Source organism: Meleagris gallopavo, chromosome 1, assembly GCF_905368555.1.
Source record: "Meleagris gallopavo chromosome 1, MGAL_WU_HG_1.1, whole genome shotgun sequence".
NCBI classification, from domain to species: Eukaryota; Metazoa; Chordata; class Aves; order Galliformes; family Phasianidae; genus Meleagris; species Meleagris gallopavo.
This window is the reverse complement of record NC_139404.1, coordinates 71,026,391-71,053,932: the sequence shown is the minus strand read 5'-3', so window position 1 is coordinate 71,053,932 and position 27,542 is coordinate 71,026,391. Positions and strand designations below refer to the sequence as shown.

The 27,542-nt window shown below is 38.0% G+C and overlaps 1 protein-coding gene across 3 annotated transcripts in view; it reads left to right on the top strand.

Moving 5' to 3' along the window:
• Positions 1 to 27,542, top strand: part of LRP6 (LDL receptor related protein 6) — a 131,078-nt gene that overhangs the window by 77,734 nt on the left and 25,802 nt on the right. For all 3 annotated transcript variants that reach the window (XM_085233457.1, XM_085233452.1, XM_085233467.1), the window contains exons 6-12: positions 1,387 to 1,783; positions 2,268 to 2,439; positions 16,443 to 16,659; positions 17,963 to 18,252; positions 20,315 to 20,541; positions 22,760 to 22,944; positions 24,555 to 24,881. In XM_085233457.1, coding sequence (XP_085089583.1) covers positions 1,387 to 1,783; positions 2,268 to 2,439; positions 16,443 to 16,659; positions 17,963 to 18,252; positions 20,315 to 20,541; positions 22,760 to 22,944; positions 24,555 to 24,881 — 1,815 coding nt within the window. The remainder of the gene's footprint in view (positions 1 to 1,386; positions 1,784 to 2,267; positions 2,440 to 16,442; positions 16,660 to 17,962; positions 18,253 to 20,314; positions 20,542 to 22,759; positions 22,945 to 24,554; positions 24,882 to 27,542) is intronic.

The window sequence follows — 27,542 nt, the reverse complement described above, 5'->3', positions numbered from 1 at the left end:
CATTTGTCTGAAATTTGATATTCAGTGAGATTCCATCTAGCATCCACCACAATTACTGACATTTTAAAAAAGAAAATTGGCATCAAATACTAAGTATATATATTTTAAGATTAGCTACCTATTTACTTTAGTAGTTGCTCTTTTAGTGTCCTTGTCTTTATTTATACCTTTGTAAGATCAAGGCTTAGAAGCATGAACAGCATGTAGCTTTGTAATGACTCTTTTTCATTGCAGTGTTTTTATATTTTTCTTAAATCTTCCTCTCCCCCACGCTTGCTCTTTTTTTCCTCTGCACTTGCACTTAGGTCACACTCTGCCAAACCTTTCCCATCACTATTTGAGGAGAGCTGTCCCAACATACTTTCCCTGCATTTGGATTGCATGCATTTTTTAACTCAGCTCAGACTTCCCCAAGGCCTAAACTGCTCTTATCTCCCTGAGACTCCAAACAGATAAGCCAGTTTAATTGGAATGGGGCGTGGTGGTTGTTTAGCCTTCATTAGACTGAAATCTAGCAAGATAGAATATAAAATGAAGCAAGAATAAGATAGAATAGACAATAAGTTCTTTATCGGTCAGGTGCCCAGCAATGTACTACTAAACAACTTGTATTGTCCTGTGTGAAAGCATTTTTTGCAGCACAATCTGATCTTAGCTATTTATTAGGATTCTGACTTTTGACCTAAAAAAGCCAGAAAGTTTTTTGTATGCTTTCAGTTCAGTGTGACTCTGTATATGTATATTGTATCCGATATATGTATATGTATAACGTATATTCATATGTTCAGATATGCTAATTCTCAACAGACTGGAGAGAAGCTGAAAATCCACCTGCTTTACATTGTCACTGGACAGTTGTCGATTCACAAACTTGATTCCTCAAATAGGAGTTTCTCAAAGGAGATTTACTTGTGCTATTCTGAGTTACGTTTCTCCCACTAAGGGTGCTGTTGAAACACACAGCTTGTTTGTGACAGTCATCCACTATACCAACACCTACGGTCATTAAAGGATTTAATTATTTTTTTCATTGGAGAGGCTGCAGACCGATCTGTTATTTGCAGAAAATCATAGCGTGATCACTTCATAGCTATTTCAGTATCTTTGGAGGGAATTATCTGGATAAAAAACAGGTCCAACATAATAGGTTTTGGACAAGGAAATCACCATTGAATTTTCTCTATAAATATATCTAGTTTGTTTTGCAGAAGATTAACCTTACATTTGAAGCTTTTGAGTGATATTCTTTGCTGGTGTCCATCAGTTTGGATAGATATTATTGAAATCACAGCAGCTAGACTACCTTGCAGCAAATGGTGGAAAATCAGGTTTACCACTGCTGTACAGTGTTTCTAAGATGGTTGTGTTTCTGCCTTACACATGTAGGTGCCACTGAATTGCTGCTTCTAGCCCGCCGGACAGATTTGAGGCGCATTTCCTTAGACACTCCAGATTTTACAGACATCGTTTTGCCACTGGAGGACATCCGTCATGCCATCGCCATTGACTTTGATCCTCTGGAAGGGTACATCTATTGGACTGACGATGAAGTTAGAGCCATCCGTCGCTCATTTGTTGATGGGTCAGGTAGTCAGTTTGTTGTCACAGCACAGATTGCTCATCCTGATGGCATTGCTGTGGACTGGGTTGCCCGAAATCTGTATTGGACTGATACTGGCACAGACCGTATAGAAGTTACAAGGCTTAATGGGACCATGAGAAAAATCTTGATATCGGAAGACCTGGAAGAACCTAGAGCTATTGTGCTGGATCCTATGGTAGGGTAAGGAGCTGTTCATGAGCACTTTATAAGTATTAGACAAAGATATTACTTCTGTTTACATGCATGCAGATAATGGGATGCAGTGATAAACTCCTACGTCTTCAAAATGAAAATACTGTCCTCCTTTGAAAGTTAATGTTCTGAGGCTTGGGGACCACTGCTCCCTTTTGACTATTCAAGTTCTGTGCTTTTACGTTTTATTTTTCTCTTAAAAATCCATTTGTTTATTCTAGCTAATACAACTTGTTATGTGGTCTTGCTCAGCAGATTGGTTACAGGAGTAGAAGCGTGTAAAGTATCAGTCTGCTTATATGTCAGTACTGTTTTGGATGTGGTGGGCATTGTTATTTAGGTAGGTATTTAGGCTTTGAAATGCATTTCTCTGTGTGCTGTGTGGCTTCATGATATTGTAGTGCAAAAGCAGCCATGTAAATATTGAAAATTTGTTTTAATAAGACTCCTAAAGATTTTGTTTCCATTGCAGGTACATGTATTGGACTGACTGGGGAGAAATTCCAAAGATCGAGAGGGCAGCACTAGATGGCTCAGACAGGATTGTGTTGGTGAATACCTCACTTGGGTGGCCAAATGGACTGGCATTGGATTATGAAGAAAGCAAAATATACTGGGGAGATGCAAAAACTGACAAAATAGAGGTCTGTAATTGCACCTGTATCTTTAATTCCTTGGGGTTATAGAACATAGTTACTCTGTTTTTTTAAGTGTTTAAGTTCTGATACAGTTCAAAAATTCAATTGGGATAATGGTTGATTTCTGCTTTAAGAAACAATTCAGTTTTTTTCTCTGACTTTGGTCAAGTCGCTCACTAGTCTTCCTGAGATTTTCCTTCTATAAAATAGAAATAGTATCTGTGTAATAGGTCACTTTTTTTTTTTTTAAATATATGATAAGGATTTGTTTAATTTGCTTCTTAGATTATTAATAGAACTTTTTCTTGGGAGTAATGTTTGTAGGTTAAACTAATGCTTCTGTTGTTCTTTGTGCTGCTTAGCTTAGGTGCAAGTAGATAAATGCTTTTTAGAGAATTAAATTTTATAGAAATAAATTTCAGATAAATCAATCTCATTTTACATATAATTATCTGTACTTCCAAGAATCATCTGTACTTTGTATCTCCTTAGTTTTATTAGGGTTCCAGCAAGAGGGTACATTTTGCTTTCTTTCTGGTATGCTGTATTTGTTCAGTTTATTATCAAAAGGCAGAATGCTTTCTGGAGCCAGGAGATTTGGCTACAACTGGAACATAGTAACTGTACCTAGTGTTCCTGTATTCTGATAGGCTTACCTTCCTTTTGTTGAGTTACAAACTTTCTTAATGAATCTTTAATACAATAAGTATATCTTACATTTTTCACATTAGGCACTGTATTTTCTCTAGTCTTCTGAAATTGTTTTACTTATAAATAACTTGTATGTCATCTGAAACTCATGATCTTGTGCTAGAAGACTGTGTTACTGCTCTCCTTATAGTCAAAGTAACTGCAAGCCTGCAAAGTGACTTGCTTCGAAGCACTCCTTGATAGAGCCTTGGGGAGCATGGTTTTATTTGTCCCAAAAATAAGGCTTATCATCTATAATTTACTTAACTTTTTAGCAGATCCAGGGAAAGAAGCTAAAGGATCTCTATGCTTAGAGATTTATTTATAATGGATTGAGCACTTCCACCCTAATACTGCCTTGATTATTTATTTATTTATTTGTTTGTTTGTTTATTTGCAAAAGAAAGGCTAGATATTCTTCTAACTCATGCTTGCCAAAACAGAGATTTTTTTCCACACATTTCAGGCTTACTCAGACCAGGGTTCTGTACTCATTGCTAATGATTCAGTTTAGTGCTGTGTCAGTTTGTGGTAGAAGCTTTCAATAGGTTAGGTATGAGTTTACTGCTGCAGTTCCATCAAACTGGCTACGACGTATGATATATTGTTAATGCTAACATTACAATGTCTGTGGCAGAACAGAGGATAACTGATTTGGCACAAACAACTTGCCGGGACAATTTACATTTCATTGTTTTAAAGCTAATATAAGCAGATAAAAGAATTTGACCCAGGTTTTCATGTAGCACTTATACAGGACATCTGGAAAATAATTATGATCTTATTAGATATTTTTTCCCATGAGATTTCAAGTGTTAGACCTTTCCTGCTTCTGCTTTTTATAAAACATCAGCGTTCATTAACTACTGAGGTTTTACCTACTAGATAGCTATGCACCACACACCATTCAGTCACTGTCCATATCCCTCAATGTGTTGAGGAGAGAGAACCGAAAAAGGTAAAAGAACTGGTGGGTTGTGATAAAGACAGTTTAGTGAGAGGGGGGGAAAAAAAAAGTAAATCACAAACATGAAATGAAAACAAACAAACAAACAAACAAAAACAATTGTACAATCCTATTTCTCACCAGCAGCTGACTGGTTCCCATTCAATCCCCGAGCAATGGCAGGCCTTCCACTGCCCAATTCCTGCCTCTTCCATCTTTATCATTTCAAGATGTTGCCATGTGGAATAGAATATTACTTTAGCCAGTTGAGTCAACAGTCTTGCTTCTGTCCCCTCCCAGCTTCTTGTGCACCTCCAACATTCTCACTCTGGCAGGGCAGTGTGAGAAGCTGAAACATCTTTGGCTGTGTGTAAACTCTGCATATTAACAATTTAAATATGTTTTCATCATAAATCATAAAAACAGCACAGTACCAGGTATAGTGAAAAAAATCCCAGCCGAAACCATGGCATTAACCAGGACTCTTATTAATATTCAGAAAATCTTTGAAAAAGCCTGGGTAAAATCTTTAAAGCAAGAGAAGAAATCCTCCCACAGTTTTGCTTTGGAGTTTTTGGATTTTTGTTTCATTTGGTATGAGGTTTTTTTGGTTGTGTTGTTTTGTGTTTTTTTTTTTTTTAATAATTTATTATTATATTTTATTACAGAAGTTGCCAGTTTAGGGGGGTGTGACAGATGTATAAAATCATGAGAGGTATGTAGAAGGTGTCAAGGACTCTTTTGTTCCCACTCAGCTATTTTTGACAGAGACATTTGGAATTGATACGAGAAGGTGATACTGGGGGGGAGGGGAAAAAAAAGTAGTTATTCAAAATGTGTAAGTTTTGGAAATGGGGATGTTTAAGGCTTGTTTGTGCTATTAGGAAAACTGAATGTCTATGGAAGAGAATTCCACTGAAGTTTGCATATACATAAATTTGTGTTTTGTGCCACAAATCACTGAACTGTAAATTTCTGGAGAATTGAAAACTCTTCTTAAGAAGTTTACATGCATGTTGTCTCTATTATTTTGCTGTTCAGTAGGTATAATTTGTTATTTTTTGTTCTCTGAGATGGAAAGTCAGGACGAGTGGACCTTAGGATCGACACCTTAGAGCCTCTGTTTTCCCACATTGAGATCATTCTTACATTTGTTGAATGAGGAATCTTTATTTAGTTTGTCGTATTGACTTCAGGAAAACCTCGTGTTTTTCCTTAGACATAGGATTGCTGCTTGCTCATCACATTTCAGAAAGACAGAAATGGGCTGAACATTGATGATCTCTGATAATGATAGATTGGAGTGCCAGTTCAGTACAGCTTTTGTTATTAGAAAAGCATGGGAAGGCTCTATAGAGTGAAGAAGGGGTGTTCATCTGAAAGAATAATTCAGTCTTAAATAGATGATTTTTTCTTTATTGTGCTAAGTAATGCAAATACAGTGGAGAGTCTCATTACTAATGAATCTTAGTGAATTTTCCCCAGGATCTTGTGTGGTCTCTGCATTCTTTTACGTTAGATTGTTTGTGCTACAGTAAGCAACAGAAATATCAGGCTATAATGTCATTACCTCAAATAGCTAAAATATTACTGACATTTCAACTCTTCCCTTTTCCTCTCACTGCCTTTCTCTCCTATGGCAACCATGAATCCTGAGACTTGTAACACTTTCCCTGCCCTTCTCACCCTTATTTTTTTTTAATAACAATTCAGTAGGAGATGATTCGACCTTCTGTAAATTTTTTAAGCTTGCATTTGTGGAAAAGACAGTGAAGGAGGTGCAACAGAGGAGATGTTTGTGACAGGGTCAAAATAAGAAACTTAGAATTGAACATGAAAATGTTTGGTTTATTCCTGGTCTCTGCTTTGCTTCTATGTGTCTGTGTGTGTTTGGGATGGGGAGCAGGGATAAAAACAGGAGAAATGTGTTTGTATACTTTAAGTACTATTTCATACGGGGTTTTAAATAAAGCATACTTTTTTCCCTTTTTTGGGTGTGTAATTCTTCAGAAACATTATTTAATTGCAGCGCAACTGACATTAATGTTTCTTGCAAGCTATGTTTCTGATTTGTTTGTGCCACATAGGAGCTTTTATTATTTATATTTTATGCAGTGTTTCATGCTATGCTGTTCTGGAGCCCCCAGACGATAATAAAGCATCAGCAGGGGTTAATGGAGACTGGCAGGGGGTACAGCAGGGAGCTTTTGTTCCCATTTTATCTGGCAGCCTGCAGCAGGCAGAAGCAGGCTGTGGCTCAACAGCTTCGTCATTTATCTCGGTCAGGTTTCACTGCTGATAAACTTCTATTGAAATGGATGGCTGCTATTGTGCTTACCAGTAGGGAAGATTTCTCATTGACTTGCCACAGGTTTAAAGCATTTTCCTGCCGTGCTATGAGGTTAAAAATGTATGATCTGCTCTGCTGAATTGGTCTTATGTTTCCTCCTCAAGTGAATATTTGTCTTCTGAGCACGTACACTACCTGTTTTAAGGCATAGGTTAGATTTTAAATGGTCAGCAAATCTCGTATTGATAAAGCAATTATGAATGGATGTGTGTATGTGTGGCTGTGTGCATTAAGAGGAAATAATCATCATATGGCTGATTTCTCACAATTTTTCAGTCTGTGCTTCATTTTTCTTTATTCATCTTTCCTGTTCTTCACTCTCAGAGATGGAGATGACACCCGCTTACACCTACTAGTGGTGAGTTTAAAGAAAGAACTGCCTCCTATACAATGTAACCATTCTCTAGTGATTTTTGGGCACAGCTCTAACTTGATGTGTTTCTGCATTCCTAAATTTATTAGCCGTGCCTAGCATTACTGTGTCTAATCCTCATGATTAATACAGAAAATCTTACATCCTGCTGTTTTTCAGCGTAAGTACACACAAGCTTTCAGAACTCCCCCTTGTCAGACAACAGAAAGCGGATGCCACTAAGACATTTTGAGTACAAAATTCTTGAACAGAGAAGACCTTTTTGTCTTTGACCCAGGAGCTAATAGGTTGGCATCTAGAGAATGCTCTAATTCACATTCTAATCCTGAAATTGCGGGCTGCATTTTCCTCTGATGACAACTCCCTCAATTTTACTACCAGCCTAATAAGGAAATTTTGTTTTCTAAGCACTCACTGTTTATTTGCTGACTGCAAAGTTGCCATGTAGCATATTTTTATATTGTGAAATGCTGATGTCTTGAAAGCCTGATTATTGATGGTGTCCCCATCCACCACATTTTGAAACAGACATTGGAAAATGGAGAGACAGAAGCAGATCTGTGTTTTAAAACAAGTGTTGAACACACCTGTTTTTGTGTGTAATTGCATTACGCTTTTCATAGGTATTAGAAGTAAGGTAGTTCAAGTTGATTTTGTTCCTAATTTTGTTGGGAAAATTTCTGCTCCAACGGGCTTGCTCAATCATCTTTATCCCGAAAACAGAGAGAGGAATTTTTAGCTTTCTTTATTCGTATGAAAGGAGAGTCAAATGGAGGCATTTCCTGGAAGTGTCTCTCAACCCATCAGAGGTCACAGCCTCTTTTATATCCATACCTCAGTGCTATAGTGAGCGCTGTCCATTTCCCCACTGGCTGAGGTACTCGGGTTCACATTCTTCTTGGTTTGCCTACCGTGCACTCATCCCTCCCCTGAAGCTAACCCCACTTCATTTCCTTTGCTTATACTTACGTTGTAGTCTGGCTTCCGTTTGTTGCTTTGCCCGACGAGAGCTGTGTTTGTATCCTGTTTGATAAAGTCCATCCCTCTTTGTCCTGTCAAGCAAGCAGGATTTGCAGATATGTGCTAAGCTAGCATCTCTTGCTATGTATCTGCAAAATAAGTTTAACCAGTTCTTTTTCTCAGCCTTCATTCATCAGCTTTATCTTGTTTTGCAGGGATACCCTATCCTCCAAATTTCAGCTTTTCTTATTTTGCAAGGACACGTTATCTTTTCTTCATTCATCTCAATTTTGTCCACAGTGCATTGTTCACCTGGTTGTGACACACAGGGTCTACATTCAACAAAGAGCACCACATTTGTATTGCAGGGGTGGGGTAAAGACAGATCCCCCTTCTTCATCCAAGTTTCAAAATTTTGGAACTTACTTTGTCAGGGAACTTCCACTTATTTCTTAATGCCTGCTTGGCCTGCAGTAAGAAAACTGTAGATTAGATAAAAATGAAATAGTTCATACTTTGCACATTTCTCACTTGAGTAATTTCTTTTGAACTTCTGAATTAATGAAGAACTAAATTTCATGATTAAGTCAAAGATAAGAAAACTATAATACACAGTAAACAAATAGCAGCCAGAGATTGCTTACTGGTAAGGTCTCCTGACTCCATTCAGGAATTTGAGTGGAGTTTTAGCCACGGGCTGCAAATGTTGAGCTAAGACTTTGTGCTACTGCTTGCTTGTTATTAAGAAAAAAACAACTTTTGAGCATGGTGTTATACAGTTGCCACTTATGTACTTTATGCAGATGTTCAAAGTGTTTTAATATAAAAGTAAAAAAGGGAAAAAAAAGTTCTTAAAACATTCAGTTTAGATCCAAGGGCGTTAACATCTGTGCCCAGATGTGGAGTCCTCAGTACAGGAGAGACCTGTTGGAGCATGTCCAGAGAATGGACACAAAAATGATCTGAGGGATGAAGCACCCTCCCGAGAGTGAGAGAGTTCAGACTGTTCTGCCTGGAAAAGAGAAGGCTCTGGGGAGACCTGATAGCTGCCTTTCAGTGTCTAAACAGGGGGCTGTAAGAAAGAAGGGTGCAGGCTCTTTCACAGGGTCTGTGGTGATAGAAGAGAAATGTTTTCAAACTAAAATGGGAGATTTAGATTGAATATAAGAAAATAGTTTTTTACAGTAAGGGTAGTGAAGCAGGAGCAGGTTGCCCTGAGAAGTCGTGGATGCCCCATGCCTGGAGACATGGAAGGTGAGGCCAGACTGGGGACTGAGCAACCTGATTGAGCTGTGGATGTCCCTGTTCATTGCAGGTGACCTTTAAAGGTCCCTTCCAACTCAAGTTCTATGATTCTATGTAAAAGCCTGATGTATTCAAAGCAACTGTGATTGTTTTAAGTGGTGGAGGGTGATGTGAAAAGATATAGAGCTATTTTCTGTTTCTGTTTCAGCTTGGCGTGGTTCTGTCAGCCTCCATTATTCCTTAACTTCCATTAACTTAACATTATTCTGACATTTTTATTTCCCCCTAGACTTAACAGTAGTGCACAAAAAAGACTGAGATGGTCTTTGTGATCTTTCTTAATGATCAGCTTTTTTCACACGGTGGTATGTTGTTGTATGTTTGTTTTTTAACTTGGCACTGAGAACCTGTATTGCTTTTCCTGGTCCTGCCTGTAATATTGTAACTTTGTAAAAGTCTAATGTCTGGGAAAAAAAAAAAGTTTTCTAGGAAAGTTAGTGCTTTCTATTAGACTGGTAAATACTTACAGTGAAAAACAATATTTTGAGCATGCAGAGAGTCTCAGAATTTAAGTAATTCTGCTGTATGAAAAGTTGAATCAACGTAACAGCTTCCTGCCACTGAAAGAGTGGAAAGCATCCCAAGGTGCAGGGTCCCATCTGACCCTGGCTTTGCACTGCCTTAGTCACTTATTGAACCGTTCTGTGAACCAGCTGGACTAGCCCAAAAAGCAGACTTTTTTTTTTCTCTTTTTCTTCTACAGAAAAAATCGATTATAGGTACTCTTGGAGGAGTCTGGAGTTCGGCAGAGAACAAGTTATAAATGATGATTTCATTAGGGGAAGGTACTTTAAGTACTTTTGCTCATGTTCAGTAGCATCAGAAGTTGAGCTGCCGAACTTTGTATTTTAAATTGTCCCCCAAAACCACTATAGGGGTTCATGTTGGTTTTGGGTAGCCTTCTTTGCTTCCTGTGAATTATGCATATAGTTGTTCATTAGACTTTGCTGACGAATATTAAGCTGCAAAACCTCAGTAATGAGCTTGCTCTTGATTGCACCCATATTCTCTTATTCCCAAATAGTCTATACCCACATAAAAGAATGCACTCAAACTGTTGCTGCTCCACCTTGTGTATTAATATGCCAAAATTAATTTCCACAGCCAGACATCTTCATTCACCTGTGCAAATCTCTTCTCAACCTGTTCATCGCTTCGGTTCGATATTTTGTCTCGGATTGTTCTTTACAAACGTAATATTCCTTTGTGTGAGTGCGTGTTATGTAAACTTTCTTCCCTGTCTGCTTGTCACCTTACCTGACTTGGTCAGTTTCATTGAAAACTCAGCCAATTTTTTTCTAAAACTGTATTCCATCATTGAGATGGAATTCTTTTGTTGGCATTGATTGATCAGTGAGCTAGGGCAGTTCTCCTTTTGCAAAAATAATGAGCTTATGCACTGTGTGTAGTGTGATTAAAAGGGCAATTTATAAAGATAATCTTTTCTGTTTCTACATATTTATCTTCACTGCATTCCTATTATGAATATTATCCATGCTCAGGAAAAATATTAATTTGAATTCTTTGGGAAAGTGATTAGAGCTCAAAAGAAAACAGGGGGTGCTTGGAGCTGTTAAACTAAAAATTATGATAGCTATTATGAAACAATTAATTGTAAGAAATTGTAGAGTTAGTTGGAGACACTTGGTTTATGAACCAAATATAGAAGATTCCAGGTATCTCTTCTACAGTAAAATTCTGAGTTGCCTTCCCATTTCATATCTGAAATATTCCTTACCATTTTGGAATTGAGAGAGAATGTTGCCAGTACATTAGTGACACTGAGAGAATAATTTCCTTAAGGCACTTTTAAAGTTTTGACTGCTCACTCAAAGAGATTGAGTTGATCAAGATATTTTTATTTTATTTTATTTAGATGGGAAGAGTAAAAAAACTGGGTCGTCCCCCCCCTTTCCTCTTTTAGAGCTACTGTTTTTTAGCAGTAGACATTTTAATTGTGTGATATTACTGCATCCACAACAGGAAAATCATTCTGTTCTGCACATGTTTCAAGAAACAAGCTGAAAATACATAATACACATAATACAATAAACCAGTCTGAAAAAAATATTAATGTAATGTTCAGAAGGCATTCTAGCTATCTTTCCAAGTTATTTTTAAGAAAGATGCTGTCCCAGTTTTCTTTTTTCCTTAATCAAATAGGTTTATAGTGTTTTTTTATGTCTCTGATATACTAAGATTCATGTACCTTTAGATCATGGGTGTCCAGCCTTGTGGCTTGCTTGAGCCAAATTTAGCAAACAGAAATTGTCTTGGCCTGCATATGAGTAGGTTGCTCCAAAAGTAATGCCTCCTATTTATTTCCATGGAAACGACAACAGATACAAAAAACACAATAATGCTATATGATAAAGCGAATTCTCAGCTACAGAACACTTTTTAAACATAGTCACCACCATTAGCTACTCATTTTTCCCCATAATGTAAAAGAGCCTGTATGATGCGCTCATAACAATCTGACCCACCGTCATCACTGCTGAAAGTCACCAGCCACCGCCTCACTGTGACTGTGCTCATATTCACTATTTCATCTCAGTAACAAATAAGAAACCATTGGTGAATGTCAATGGATGCAATTTTTTCCACATAGAGAAATTCAGTGACACACCATTGCTTCACAGGCACTTCCATGTCAGATGCCATTTCTCAGACTGTTTCTTTGCTGCCATCTGTCACACACCAACAAAACGTAATGGAATATTGGTGGAAAGGTTCAGCCTCTACTCTGTGTCACCAATAGTCAGCTCTGATGTTATGGGCCAACATAATAAAATAGGAGGCATTATTTTTGGAGCAACCCTTGCAAAACATACAGTATTGTTACTATGTAAGTAACAAAATATTTTAATTCTTAATCTTAATTTTAACATTTTTCTTAAAACGTTAAAAAAAAAAGAGAGAGAGAGACACAAAAACATAAAACTTGTGGAATATTTGACCTTGTTGTTGTGAAATCAAGACACCCGATTGCTTCAGTGGCAGTGGTTTTAATTCTTGATGTGGCATCAAAGTGTTCATTAGAGATTGATGAAATTTTACTCTTCCTGTACTTTATTCTTGACAATCATTGTTCAAAATGTGTGTTCTGCCAAAAATCAATGACATGAATAAAGTGTGATTGTGAAGCGAACGATATTTTTCTCTGCTAAGACAGGGATTGTGGAGGTCCAATAAAGAGACATGATCAGATTTTTGAATTGAATATCTGATTGCTACTCTACATTCTGTTTGAAAATTTGCATGTCATGTATTTTTATCAACTGGAAATGGTCTTGCAAATGTAAATACATGATTCTTTAGGCAGCCTTGAAACCCCAAGCTGTGGGATGCAGTTAACATGCCCAAGGGATGGGATATCATCCAGATGGACTTAGACAGACTGAGCAGTGGGCATAGGTGAACATCATGACATCTTGCACCCATGATGAGTACAAGCTGGGGGAATGAAAGGATTGATCATAGCCCTGTTGAAAAGGACCAGGGGTGCTGGTGGATGGGAAGCTGGACATCAGTCACAGTGTACCCTCACAGCCCAGAAATCCAACTGTATCCTGGTCTGCATCTAAAAAAGAGCAGCCAGCAGGTAGAAGAAGGTGATCCTTCGTCTCTACTCTGCGCAGGTGAGACTTCACCTGGAGTACTGAGTCCAGATTTGGAGTCCTCAGTACAGGAGAGACATGGACCTGTTGGAGTGTGTCCAGAGGAGGGCCTCAAAAATGATCTAGGGGATGGAATACCTTGCCAGTCAGGGCAGGCGAGAGAGCTGGGGCTGTTCTGTTGGAACACCCATCCTTGGAGACTTTCAAGGCCAGACTGAACCAGGCTCTGAGCGCCTGATCTAGCTGTAACATCCCTGTTCATTGCAGTGGAGTTGGACTAGATGACCTTAAAAGTTCCTTCCAACTCTAAGGATTCTATGCTTGTGTAATTGTATTTTCAAATTCTTTTACCAAAACAGAAAGCATGGCTGCATATTCTTTGCTATTCAGAGCCCTGTGTTTAGCCAGTGTCTCAAAATGCATACAATTATGTGCCATCACTTCAGCCAGCACTGCCCCCTCCACCCTCACCCCCCCGCCCCTTCCTTTCAGTTGACACCTTGTTAATAGAGCACTGATGGTTTTGCTGTTGCTGAGTTTGATGGGTGTGTACCTGTGGCCCCTCCACAAGAGCTGCTGCCTTTTAATGGCAGGGTGGGGAATGGACTTCACTGTGAGACATGCTGGGCCACAGATTGGACACTCCTGCTTTAGGTGAAAAAGGAACAAAATGACTAGTGGTATCATGAACTGACTCAATGAGTTGCATCGAAGAGACAGTGCATGTAAATATTTATAATTGAATAATCAAGGACTGAACTTAAATCTTATCTGTTCCTTTCAGGTATATCTTGGGCCTTGTTCAAGATCTCTTTCCATGTTATTTTGAAATATCTGGGAACTGTGGATTGAATTCAGCATTTTACAACTGTCTTAAAGTAATACTTTATATGGTATTTTCACAGATGAGGTTTGTGTGATGACTAAGCTCTAGTCTTAGACAAATGAAATGACACGTGTAAATTACTAAAAGTTCAAACCCCAGATTAGCAGAAAGGGGAATTTTCTGCATTAGCCTATTTATCACAGTTATTACCAGTATTCAGAAGTGAATTGAAACTGAAGCATCTGTCAGCAAGAAAGATCCTTAGAACATACCACTTTCTAATCTAGTCTGTAGTTTAAATATTGAAGTAACCTTTCAGAAATAAGGTGTTATTTTAAATTGCTTTTCTTGACCACTGAATACAGCATCTTAAAATATGCCCACGTTTTCTGCACTAATTTATTTGTTTTGAATAAGCTGTGTGTTTGAGCCCATAGATTTGCATTCATTACTGTTTTATGATAAGCAAAACACACTACAGGCAGAACATCTGGCATTTTTCTGAGGCTGTTTAATTTTTGTACTTGGTTTTCTTTTTTTTCATGGAACTTCTCATTCTTTCAGTCAAGGTGGTGTTGTGGTTACACTGCATCTGTTTCCTGTTGTGTATATTCTTACTGTGGCTAGCAGTATTCAGAATGGCCTCAGAATGTGAAACCCACACCACATTGTGGTTAAAGCAGCATAGACCACTGGAGACATTGCCTCATAGTAGAAGATGGGTTTCACATGTGGGGGATTTGGTTGTGCTAGTCTTCACTGTGGTCAGCTGATCCACGTGAGGCTGGAGAAAGTGTATGAATGCAGAAAGCAGTATCAGCTGGGACTCAGTCGTGCAAATTAATTTCAGTCTGTGCAAAGATTATGCTGAAAGTTTTTGGAGTTTGATCAGTAATTCTTTTTATTTAATCGTATATTTTATGTGTGTGTTATATTCCTTATCACTTCACTTACTTTAGCCTGTTTGATACTTTAGCCTGATGAGATTCTATTCAAATTTCCTGAAGCGTGGCCAAAGTGAGGACAGACCTTGTAGTGCCATGGAACAATTTCTGTGGTGGCCCTAGTTGGCAGTATTTACAGTAAGTAATATCACATGGATGTGGGATATCAGATAAGATGGCAATGGGAGGAGAGTGGCAGATGTGTGTAAGCACATTAATAGGCATCTGTTTTGTCTAGCTGGCATAAAGTTGGCTTTCAAAATAACACATATGTGGCAAAACAGAAATTAATTAAAAGCAGATAGTAATGTTTAAGTCCTCCTGTGTCTTTTCCTGATTTTCTTTCAGAATAAGACAGAACTTATTTGAACAGCTTCCCGTTTTAAGTTTGCTGGAGAAAGTCACATTGCACCGTACATCTTCCAACTAATAATTTTTGCCAGTAGTTAAACACTGCAATTGTTTCTTCCTTTTCTAAGTACAAGGTGAAAACTGTAGCACATAGAGATATTGCTTTGTGATAGTTATGTTTCATTGGTTACTACTGTGCGTGTTGAGTCGATTAACTTCCCAGTATCTGCCTGTCCCATATATCTGTTTGGTTCACTTAGCAAGCACTAATTACTACCATGTTAATCCATTGCAAATAAATGGTTTATCTCAGTAATTTTAGGGGGAGAGTGAAAGTCATCCCAGAAGTTTAAGGTGTGTGTTATGGCTAGAAAAGAGTGTAGGCAAAGGAATGAGCAGTTTTCCTTTGTGATAGTGATGTTTTCTTAAAGACATAGTGGCGTTAAGGACTGTAACTCATGGATTATAATTCTTATGGATGTTAAATCTGTGTCCCCAGTTCTGAAGGTAACCATTACTCTTGTTTAGGAGCCTCATTTATCAAAACAGAACGTAGAAGGCATGCTGCTAGGAACTGAGAGTCAGCAGATGCTGGAAATTTCTGAAGCAGAGTAAAATTGGAAGAGCAGTGTTTGTTTTCAAGAGGCAGTCTGGAAATCAGGAAATCAATTATGCTGGGCTCTGAGCCTATCTAAACAACCTGTGATAGGAAAAGCTATGTTTGGAATTGGTTATCAGTATTACAGGACATAAGTTACAGGTTTAGAATGGTAAATGCACCTTAGCACAAAGTGTAGCTGCATGTACTGTGTTTGACTCTCAGAAGAATCTTAGTGGAAACACAGGAAAAAGCATTCCACTAAGTAATGCCTCATCTCATTTTTGTGAAACATATGTATTTATTGGTGTATGTGTAGAAGTTTGCTGTATATGCTAGTAGACTGGAGATTTGTTTGTTTGTTTGTTTGTTTTTGGTAATCCAATTCTTCAAAGTAATTGACTTAGAGGGGGAAAAAAAAAAAAAACAGAAAAAAAAACCAGAGCTTACTGCTAGAAACCAGAGAGTATGCCAAGCCCCTTTCATATTAATATAGGAATTGTTCTTATAAAGATTTGGTTCCCTTTCTAACATACTGAGAGTAAATGTGACAGTGACAATGGTTTTATGACCAAGAACAGATTTAAGGTAGAATTTAAATATTCTGAAGATTATAGCTTTTTTTTTTAAACGTTTTTTTCAGTGAACTAAAAATAGTTTATTTTACTAACTTGCACGTTATACCATATGCTGAGAAAAGTATGAATTCCAGTTTTGTTTCTCTGTGCCTTTCCTCTCTCTCTTTGTCTCTGTTCATTCATAGGCAAAGGGTAGGAGTTGTTCCAAACCAGCCTTCTCATTTCCCATGTGCTAGGGCATTTTTCTGACCACAAAGCATCATCTATCTGACAGAGTTATGGTTGTAACCGCACAAGTCTTTAAGATTGTGCCATGGGAAGAATGGGAAATCATACAGACTTGTCTATGGCTATCTCATCTCAGACCAAGAGAGAGATCTGAAAACGGTAGCTTATTGTCACCCTTTTTTAAAATCTTGGAATATCCTTGGTAACGATAAGTTTTTTTGTGTTCGTGTGTATTCATAGGTGATGAATGCTGATGGAACTGGCAGAAGAGTTCTTGTAGAGGACAAACTTCCTCACATCTTCGGATTCACATTATTGGGAGACTATGTTTATTGGACAGATTGGCAAAGACGCAGTATTGAACGTGTGCATAAGCGGACAGCAGAAAGAGAAATCATCATAGATCAACTGCCTGATCTAATGGGCCTCAAAGCTACAAATGTACACCAGATAATTGGTGAGTGATACTACAAATCATGCTAGTAAAATAAAATTGAAAATCTCACCAGTGTTCTGTTGAAGGGATCGCTTTATAGCAGGTCAGATTTTTAGAATGGGGCAGAATGCAGTTTCTTGTCCGACAGCTGCAAGATGCAGTTTGAAGGAGTGTGATAGGTCTTTTGTGTGGTGCTTCAGTTCTCTAACCTGGCCAAATAGTAAGACCAAAAAAAAACAGACATTCCCAACGTCCATGACACTCCCATCCATTCTCCTGCTTAGGTAATTGGAGCACCTCATAGATCTGAACACCCCTGGATCCAGAAAGGAGAGGAGGATCGGGGAAAATGAGAACAGCTGGCTATTAGGTTAGCCCAGCTGTTTTTGGAGTTGTAGTTGTAGCAGGTATTCATCCTGCAATCTGAACATGTGCTCTTGGTGAGCAAGAGCTAAGAATGAGCCAGTTTTAGTCTGTTCAGTGTTTTTCAAGTGAATACTTTAAAATCATTTTTAAAAACAACCAGAAGTACGTTATGATCTGTGGTATTTATGGAATGAAAACACAGGATCTAGCTTCAAATTTGTTTTCAAAACACTGATACAGTTGAGCTGTGGCACCACAGAACTTGTCACATTCCCTGAATATCCTGCCATGTGGGCAGGGCTTTCAGTTTCTTGGTGCCACGTCTGGATTGTACCCAAGGAATTAGTTAAATGTAGTTGAGGTGCATCTTTGCATTGCTGCTACGTGAAGATGCTTGACGGTACATGTATTTGAAATACAACCCTCTTTCCAGCTGCTTGGCTAATTGATCTTGGTAATGGTGGGTGAATTTCTAGCATATGCAGGTATATGTGCTAATATTGCAAAGAGCTGCTTTACTAGCATCCTGGAAAGAAGAGGCCATTAAGTGGATGTGAAAATAATCTCAAAATTTTCCATCCCTAGGAATGCAAATGGGGTACATAATTAACCAGTGTATTATTAAAAGCGACAGGACTTGCACTTGCTTTCTTATGTATTTGCCTTCCCTTCTGTGCTTATGCTATGAATCAGTATTATCGAGGGGCCTGATCTCATCCCCTGTTGCTAGGTTTATTTCACAGCGTCAGGAAAAGAAATGCTGGTTTTCCAGCCAGGTAGATTAACATCCCTCTAAAAGACTAGAAGAAACAATAACAAATTCATTCAGGACAAAAGGTGGAAAACTACTTCTATTTCTTAAAGGGCTCATGCTGTTGGTGATGCATGTGAGGTCTGACTTTGTCTTCCAAATGAAGACAATTTGTAATGATTGCTTTTCCTTGTGTTGCATGCTTAGGTACAAACCCCTGTGCAGAGGATAATGGTGGTTGCAGCCATCTGTGTCTGTACAGACCACAAGGCCTTCGCTGCGCTTGTCCCATAGGCTTGGAGCTCATCAATGATATGAAGACCTGCATTGTCCCAGAAGCTTTCCTTCTGTTTTCTCGGAGAGCAGATATTAGACGAATCTCTTTAGAAACAAACAACAACAATGTTGCTATTCCGCTTACTGGAGTTAAGGAAGCTTCAGCTCTGGATTTTGATGTGACAGACAATCGAATTTACTGGACTGATATTTCATTGAAGGTAGAGATGGAAGATATTCTGAATTGGCTACTAACTATGCTAAAAGATTTTTGAAATAGATAAGAATGGATTGACAAATATGTTTTACAAGATTCAAGGGATAGGTAGGAGAGCAGGTTCTGACTAGGAAAGCATTCTCTCATGTAAATCATTTAAATCTAATGTGCACATTTCGTGTAACAGATAGGTTTGCAAAAATGAAGTTTTATGGCAGAAAGCTGAGAAGAGTACCAAACAGCAGTAGGTCTTTGAGATTAAAGATTTTTTGTCAAATATGTAGGTCATTCTGAAAGTAATGCCTCCTATTTATTTCCATGGAAACTACAGTAGATACGAATACCTACAAATACTCTTTGATAGAGCAGATTTTCATCTACAAAACACTATCTTGCAGTGTATTCACCACCATTAGCTATTTGTTTTCACTGGTGATGAATAACAGCCTGCTGCTGGGCTCATAAAAATCTGCAGCAGTAGAAGTAACTCGCTATCACCACAGCTGAAACGCAACACTCAGCCCCTCACAATGACACACCTTTGCTTCATATGAACTTTCATGTCAGATACCATTTTGTCAGGCTGTCTGTCTGCTGCCATCTTTCATACAGCAACAAAATGTAATGGAATATTTGTGGGAAGGTTCAATCTCTTCTGCCATACTGCCAATATCTGCCTTCGATATCAGGGAACAACATAATAAAATAGGAAGCATTACTTTTGGAGCAACCCTCATATATTTAATGGAAGTCCTGTTTTGTGTCAGAAAGTGAAAATAGGTCTTACCTGCTCATTAACTCACATATTTACTGCACATAAGACACATTACAAGCTTAGTAAATCCAGGCTAAAGTCTAGACTAACAAATAAAAAAAGGTTGAGGGTAGTTGTTTAAATGTGGTCGCTAAGAGAGTGACAGAAGCCAGTGTATTGTCTGCCTGCTACCTCTGGTTTTAGCTGTAGATGTCAGAATTGTGAGCACCAAAAATTAGTTTTTAATGACAGTAAGTTTTTCACACTTGGATTGAGACCCATGCAAATAATAACTTATGGATCTGTACAACAGAAGAATCATAAAAGTTAAAAACCATAGTGTTTAAATTAGTTAGAGAGAGAGAACTTGGCTGAACTATTTAGGTATAGTATTCATTTGGAGTGGTTTTGACATGAAAATAAAAGGAAGATCACACAATCAGTTTTTCTGGGTAATAAAAGTGAAAACTGAAGAACATTTCCCCACTGTGTGCAGTCACAAATTGCATAGTTAGCAGATAGCACCTGAACTTACAAGTAAACCAAAAATCAAACTTTTTGTTAACCTCTGATGTGTTAGAAGTATAAGAAGTATGTGCAGAGAAGAGTACAAAGGACAAAAAAAGGGAGTCAGTGTTCACAAAGTATAGTTTTATACCGTACTAATGTTATTTCTTTACTTTCAGGCTTATGCTTGGTCATAGTAAATTATGGAATGCCTAAACTCCTAAAAACAATTCTGGCTTTATTTGCTGTTGTAGACTGATTGATTATGGTGAAAATTATAAGAAGTCTTTTGAGTAAAAGACCTGGAAGAAATCATGCTTACTGAAATTAAATTAAACCATCAGTACTAAAGCACTTACACTGCCGAGCTATTATCTTGTTTTCATCTGTTTGCTATTCTGTCCTGAACTTTCTCATTACGTTGCTTTAAATATTGTTCCATGCTGTAGCATCGATGGTTTTGTATTGTCCCGGGAGAGCCAAAATATTTCCCTCTCAAAGCTGGCACCAAGTTAAGGTCACATTGGCATGTAGACTGCTTAATTGAACCATACTAGTTATCCCATTTATTTCCCCAGTGGACCAGTATTGTAATTGACACAGACTACTTTCATAGAGTATAGTAAATCATTACTTCTGAATAGCAGCATTGTTTGCCTTGCAAATAAGTAGCACATTGTATGATCTTCTTTCCTGTGAGATGCCTAAAATCTGAAAGTGCTTAAAATGCAACAAAGAGAACAACGAGCCCAATGACATGTTGGTAAAATTTCTAATTTGCCTGTGTATCTTTACATCCCCAAAGACCATCAGCAGAGCATTTATGAATGGCAGCGCACTGGAACATGTTGTAGAGTTTGGCTTGGATTACCCTGAAGGCATGGCCGTAGATTGGCTGGGGAAGAACTTGTATTGGGCTGATACTGGAACAAATCGCATCGAAGTGTCAAAGCTGGATGGCCAGCATCGCCAAGTGTTGGTGTGGAAAGATCTTGACAGTCCCCGGGCACTGGCACTGGATCCTGCAGAGGGGTAACTTGCTAATTTAACTTTATGTTTATGAACGTTGAAAAACAACATCTTAATTCTTCCTCTAGGGCGTGTTAGTTAGGCTTTGCGTCTAAATCTTGAGAGAATTGAGCTGGGGAATATAACCTGGTAATTTAAAGTATGAGGGCTGAAAGAGTATGTTCTTAATGTCCTGAATAATCATTAAGAATATTACACAGAAAATCAGGGAAGCTCATTAAAAAGGGATTTACATTTAGTTTTTTAATTAACCACAGAATCAAAGTAGACTTAGGTTTATGGAACTCATTAATGAGAAAAGGGCCATAGCATTGAAGAAAAAATATTTGTCCTTTTTAAAAATGAGAATCCTTTAAAAATGTATTATTATTATTTTTTTACAAGTTAGGATCCAAAAAACATTTTAATGGATTTAACTTGACAGTGAGCAAGTTAAACTTAAAGTCTGAGAATAAGAAAAAAATTTGCTTCTTCAGATAAGGGAGCCTTTTTTGTCAATCTGGCCAAGTGAAGCAAAGATAGTGAAAAAGTACAAACAATTATATACCTACCTTTCATCAAAGTGAAGATTTCCTGTGAAGAAATTTCTCAGTTGGATTCAAGTATAACAGCAAAAGTGAGGCAATAAACTGGGGGAGGAGGAGAAGAGGGGAACAAGGCAAGGTAAAATTATTTAGTTTCTGAAAGAGCTCATCTACCATGAAATGCTCATTTGACATTAACTAATTACTAGAGATCCTTTTTGATGTTATACCAGCACTGTATTATTCTTATTTCACAAATGAGGGAACTTAGACATTATTTTACAAATGAAGGAATTCCATTTTCAGGTGCTGTGAATTTATCAGTTTCGAGTGACACTGTCAGAATTACAGCGATACAGAAAACTCAGCAGCCTGAAAAACTATCCTTCCTGCTTAGTTTCAGCAAGGAAGTAGCAACTGTCTTCATGCTTAGTTGAACCAGGTTCTACTGTTACCTCAGTGGGACACAGAGATGAGATTCAGCCCCCATATGCCAGAGACTGCCTTTAATGGTACATCAGAGACCATACAAAACCAGATTACTAGATCTGCTTAATTGGCACAAGGGCTTTCTACAGTTGATTCAAGTTCTGTGCTGAGAGCAGTTTTTTCCAAGGATTAGTACAATTCAGTGATTTTTCAGTGATCTTCACCACAGTCAGTACAATTCAGTTTAATTTTAGACCAGTGTCTTTTCTTGTTCTAGAGTCCAACTATGTCATTGTAGTTCATATGCAAGTTTTCATGGCATTGCTACAGTGGAGGTAATTCTAACATGAGTTCATGCTGTCCACAACTTGGAAAATTTTTAAATATTAGAAAGATAAATGTTAAGTATTCCTGGTGTCTGAAAAGAACATACTTGATGGTCAGTGTTGGAGCAACCTTTGCCATTGTTTATTGGTTTAAATTAAAAAAAAATTCACAGGTGCTTATTGCTAAGGCCATTAAAGATGTTAAGATTGACCAGTTATGTCTCATTTTAAAAATTATACTGGCTTTACATTTTGGAAGAAGTGACCAGCTGCTTGACACCAAATGTCAAATATACAGCCCTTTAACTGTTCAGTGCCTAAAGAAAATGTAAACACACACAGGTCTGTGCTTCTGCCAGATGGCATAAGTTGGCATGTGAATACATAGCTATACAGTGCTGTTTCACTCTGCCTTCAGCAAAAATGGAGCATGCTATTGAATAGCTGATTGACTTAGTTACGAGCAGATGAGCTCATTGACAGAAGTACCGTGCATTTCTTCCTTTTTTTAATTCCTGAGTTTGATGGACAGAGAATAAAAACAGAAGCTGAGTGCTATGGAAAGCTTCTTGTTAAATAAGCAGGTACAGATGAACATGCCCAAGTTTTAGCCTTCTGCCTCCTAACTGATGTGCATGGATTACTTAAAACTGAAGTACTTTAATGCAAAACTTGCTGGTGAAAGTTCATCTCCAAATGGAAAAAATAATGTTGGAAGCATTTTGAGAAAACCTCACTAATTTCCTAGTTTGTATTTTGGAAAAAAAATGTATATATATTGTAATGGGGCCTATTAAATACTCGGATTTACAAGTCTTGTTTTCTTTTACTCTTTCCAAGGATTTTTGCTTAGTTTAGTTGCTTCCCTTGAGTTGTCTGTTAAATTCTTTTTTTTTTTTTGGTTAAACTGTTTTTTTTTTTTTCCCTTGGCATTTCAATCAGGTTTATGTACTGGACTGAATGGGGTGGTAAACCGAAGATTGATAGAGCTTCTATGGATGGCAGTGAGCGGACTACTCTGGTACCAAATGTGGGACGTGCCAACGGCCTAACTATTGATTATGCTAAAAGACGACTATACTGGACTGACCTTGATACTAACCTAATAGAATCCTCCAACATGCTAGGTGAGCTCCAGAGTCCTGGACAGCCTCACAGGGATACTGTTGCTCTTCTACAGCTCCCCATGACAATTTGTTGCTTGATAAATGTCTTAAGACAAAAATAGATTTTCCCAAACCCACACATCTTCAATATTTGGTTCTAAAAGTAATGGATACAGAATAAAATATTTAGTGGTGCCTCTATTTTCTTGTAAATAATAGTTGCTCGCAGTTTAAATTATATAAACTATATGTGTTTTCAGTTATATGTAGGACAAAGCTGTCAACTTCGTGTTTTGGAGTCTCGTTTTTCTGCTCTGAAGAATGTTGTCAAATACATACCAAACACTTAGTCATGTCTAGAAAGTCAGAGAAAAAGTTAAGGTACCAACAGCTTATTGGTTAATTTTCACAATGTAATTTAATACAATTTGATTTTAAACTTTCTTGGTATCCCCAGGGTTCAGTAATTTTTTCCTACTATTCTGCATGCTGGAGAGCGTTCCTGGCTAGTACAGGAGTGTTCTTTCTCATATAAGGCTCTGTGTAATTGTTTTATAAACTGTTTCTTGCAGCTAAAATGAGATGGAATATTTTGTTCTTTCATTATCCCAGGGTAGTCTGTTGTGGACCGACATCCTATCAACTTTGCCCGCATCATGTTTTTAACACCTTTGTACCCATGGGAGCAGACTGCTTTGCATTTCAAATTATTCAGATTATTTTTATCACTAGCCATTATTTACGGCTAAAAGAGTTTGTCTACTTTAAATAGTATGTTAAATAGTGAAACAAAGCAAGAAAATAATCAAAACAGGAAAGTGCATTACTAGGAATTACATGTAATATAAATGCTTTCCTTCAGCCTTTCATGAATTTTGGTGTGCTGTTGAGGCTGGGTTAGTTCTCCCCAGTGTATAGTGGAACTGGGCATAGAATTAGAATTTCACCTTTCCTGTGGCCAATTACAGCAGAGTATAGGACTATACATCCTCCTCTGTGCAAAGAGGGAATGACTTCCTGCTTAATAGTCTCTTACACACAGTTCATTTTCTGTGACTGGACAACAAGAGATTCCATGGTAATAAAATGGTTGAAATCAATGTGGTGGAAATCTTCCCTCCCAATACTCTGTTTCTTAAGGTCTCGATCTTCCTACAGTATACACTATTAACTGTTTTGTTACCATGAGTTTCTGAGTGTTCTTAATACAATGTAGAATTGTATTAAGCTAATAACAGTTCTGTCGCTGTAAGCAGTGGGCAGAGAGATCTGTCTGTGGTGCCAGAGATGCTGAAGTGGGAATACAATATTGCCTTCAGTGGAATGCTGTTCCTTTCAGGGAGGGACAGAATCTTTCTGAGAACCGTGATAACTTTTGAGACTGAAATTTTTTAATTTAGTAGAATGTGGTCAGTTCTGTGAGTTACAAACAGGATTAACACATTTCTGTGCTCTGAGACTTCAGAATGGCCTTTTGAGTATTGTATATTGCTTTATAATTTACTTTTGTAACAGTGAAATAGTACTATCTTTTAACCTTTCTGTGCATATGACATATCTAAAGCATTATCCAGCATCCACTTTGTTTGAAAATACTAATGCTTTTTTTCTCCCTTCATTTTTGGAAACAGGTCTTGACCGTGAGATTATAGCTGATGACTTGCCTCACCCATTTGGCTTGACTCAGTATCAGGATTACATTTACTGGACAGACTGGAGCCGGCGTAGCATTGAACGAGCCAACAAGACAAGTGGCCAGAACAGAACTATCATCCAAGGACATTTGGATTATGTTATGGACATCCTGGTCTTCCATTCCTCCAGGCAGGCAGGCTGGAACGAGTGTGCCTCTAGCAACGGCCATTGCTCTCATCTCTGCTTAGCAGTCCCTGTTGGTGGTTTTGTCTGTGGGTGCCCTGCTCACTACTCCCTCAACTCTGACAACAGGACTTGCAGTGGTAAGTGATGATGAAGGAAAGTGAAATGCAGTAGCAGGTATGTTTACTAATGGATGCAAGCATGGTACTTGCAGGGAAGAAGAGTTTTACTTTTAGGTGAAATGGTCAAGCTTGCCTTGCTGATAGGCCAAGTTAAGTCTAGTTCCTAATACTGGTTATGTATTTGAAAAAATTTTGGTTCTCTCTCTACCTTCAAAAAGAGCAGGGCATGTGACTGGATAAAGATGGCAATAAAAGTATGCATTTTTAAGTATAATTTATTTAATACTGAAATTCTTCTAACTTGAAAGGATAGGGGAAAAACTTAAAAGGAAAAAGGAAATCTAGCAACACACCAGTGTCTCAATAAAAAAAAGAAAAAAATGGCTCAAGTGAAACTTTTCGGTGACTCGAGCCAAATTTGTGTAAGTAGGAAAGCCAGACATGCTTTTGTTTTCATATCTGTCAACCCTTATCAAGTGCTTACTTGCTTTTTTGTTTTTTCTTTCTAATCTTGCCTGCTATTAAAAATGTGTGATAATTCAGTGTGTGCACTCTGGAGTTTGCATAGCCTTCCTGTGGGTTAAGATTTAACTCTGAAGCACTTCTATTTGCTGGTTGATGTGATACTGTGGTAGATCACTCTTACCCCCGAAGGTGAGTTCCTTCCCCAGTGAGGAGAGGCTGAGCCCCACTGCCTCTGCAGCACTTAACTTTTCTCATCTCAGTGCAGCCAAGTCCTATTTTTCTTCATTGTTGTGCAGAATATGAACCACAGGGCCCCTCAGGCTGTGTGTAATTAGTTTCTAACCAAATAATTTATCCATCTCTCAATAACTGGCTGCCAGTGAAGCACTCACAACTTTGGCAGGCATGCTGGATGGCTGATTTCCACTGATGTCATTCAGATTAGTTGGTGGGTTAAGAGATTCGTGGTACACAGAGGCAGATTGTATCTCATCTGCATTATGCCTGAGTAGAGAGATCCAACTGTTGTTTTAAAGCCAAAAGCAGGGTAGCCTGTTCCATGAATGTCACCTCATAATTTTTTTTTAAAGTCGTGCTCCTTAGAGAAACCTACTTTATCCCCCAATGTATTCTGTACTCCTTCTTTCCTTTTCAGTTACAAGAGGTGCTTGCCTGACACCTGGATTTTTGTACGTGAACATTCTCACATCTTCCTGCAAGATAGAAGCACAGCTGACACCACTCCAGTGGTTACTGTGATGTTATAGGTGGAAGAATTTGACTTCCAGTGGAAAATAAATAGCAAAATGATGTTTTCCAGTGAGAAAGCACTCTCAATGCAAATGGGGAGAAAAGTAGGAAAGGAAGAAAATAAAGGAAATAGTTGCGAACAAACAGAACTGTCTCCCTTCAGAATGGTTCAGTCTTTCATAGTGTATTAGGAGTATTCCTTTTGCCATGTTCAAATCTGGTAACTTTCCAGCTTCTCATTTGTAGGTAATTGGAGACTTAGGCTTCTCTGCTTATAATTTAATTTTACTCTTGGCCATTATAATTGGAGTGTGAATCATTTTAACTTTCCCTTGCCTGTTTTACTTGCTTATGTATTCCTAAACATTATTATTATCCCAAGCCTGTCTAGAGGCCAGTTCCCCCATTCTGGATCACCCTGCTAATATGTGCAAAGATTCTAATTACGAGAAGGACACACTGAACTCACCACATGTGGTATCTCATCAGACCTGCCTTGTGTTGTGAAGTTTGAATGCAGTATTACACAAGAGACGTGCTCATTGTGCTCCATTTGCCCTCCAAAAATATAGTTAAATTATGTGACAATTTGGAGAGAAAATGATGAAAACTGGGAAGTGATTTCTGAAATTGGTACTGTTTCAGAGATGTGGGGCAAAGTTTACTGCTAGTCTTTGTAGTGAGCCATCAATTCAAAGTAGGAAACCTGGCGATCTTAGACAGTGGGAGAGACTCTCTGGAGAAAAGAATAGAAATTATTATGTTCTTACGATGGTATATTTGTCTGCACTGTTTTATCTTAAGGTTTTCTTTCCTTAGCATTAATCTCTTAGCTACTTGATACAAATACTGATGTCTTCTCAATCTGTTAGTTTCCTCTACACATTCAATATAAAGTTTGGTTTGCTTTTTATATGTTTTATTCTACAGTTTAGAGCTAAGAGGAAAAAGGCTTAAATTTTTGCAGGAACATTTGGAGGAGAAGTACAGTTTTTTCAGAAAGCAAAAATACCTTTCAATTAGGCCTGGTTGTTTTAGGAAGTTAGAATTAAGTGTTAGTTACCAAGGAAACTTCTCTACACGCTCTTTTTCTTTGTTGTTCTTTCTCAGCAGCAGATAAATTTGTATGCCTAAAATAACAAAGAAAGGTGATGTTGTTCTCAGGAAGGCTTTTGCTTACCTTCCCTTGCCAAGGTATTACCTTACCTGTTTTACAGACTGGATTGAATGAGCACAGTGTCCCGCTGCTAATCTCTCCAGACTTGTGCTATAGCAAATTGATTATACAAAATTCAGGGAGGCTGCAAGCTGCATTTCTGGCTGCTCACTCCTGTGCTGTCTTGCATAGCAGTGGTTCCATGTAGACTATTGCTGAAAAGAGTACTGAGTAAAAGGGGAGGTGTTTAACTACATCTACACATTTCTGACCCAGTTATGTAATACGGAGAATAATTTCTTTTTATT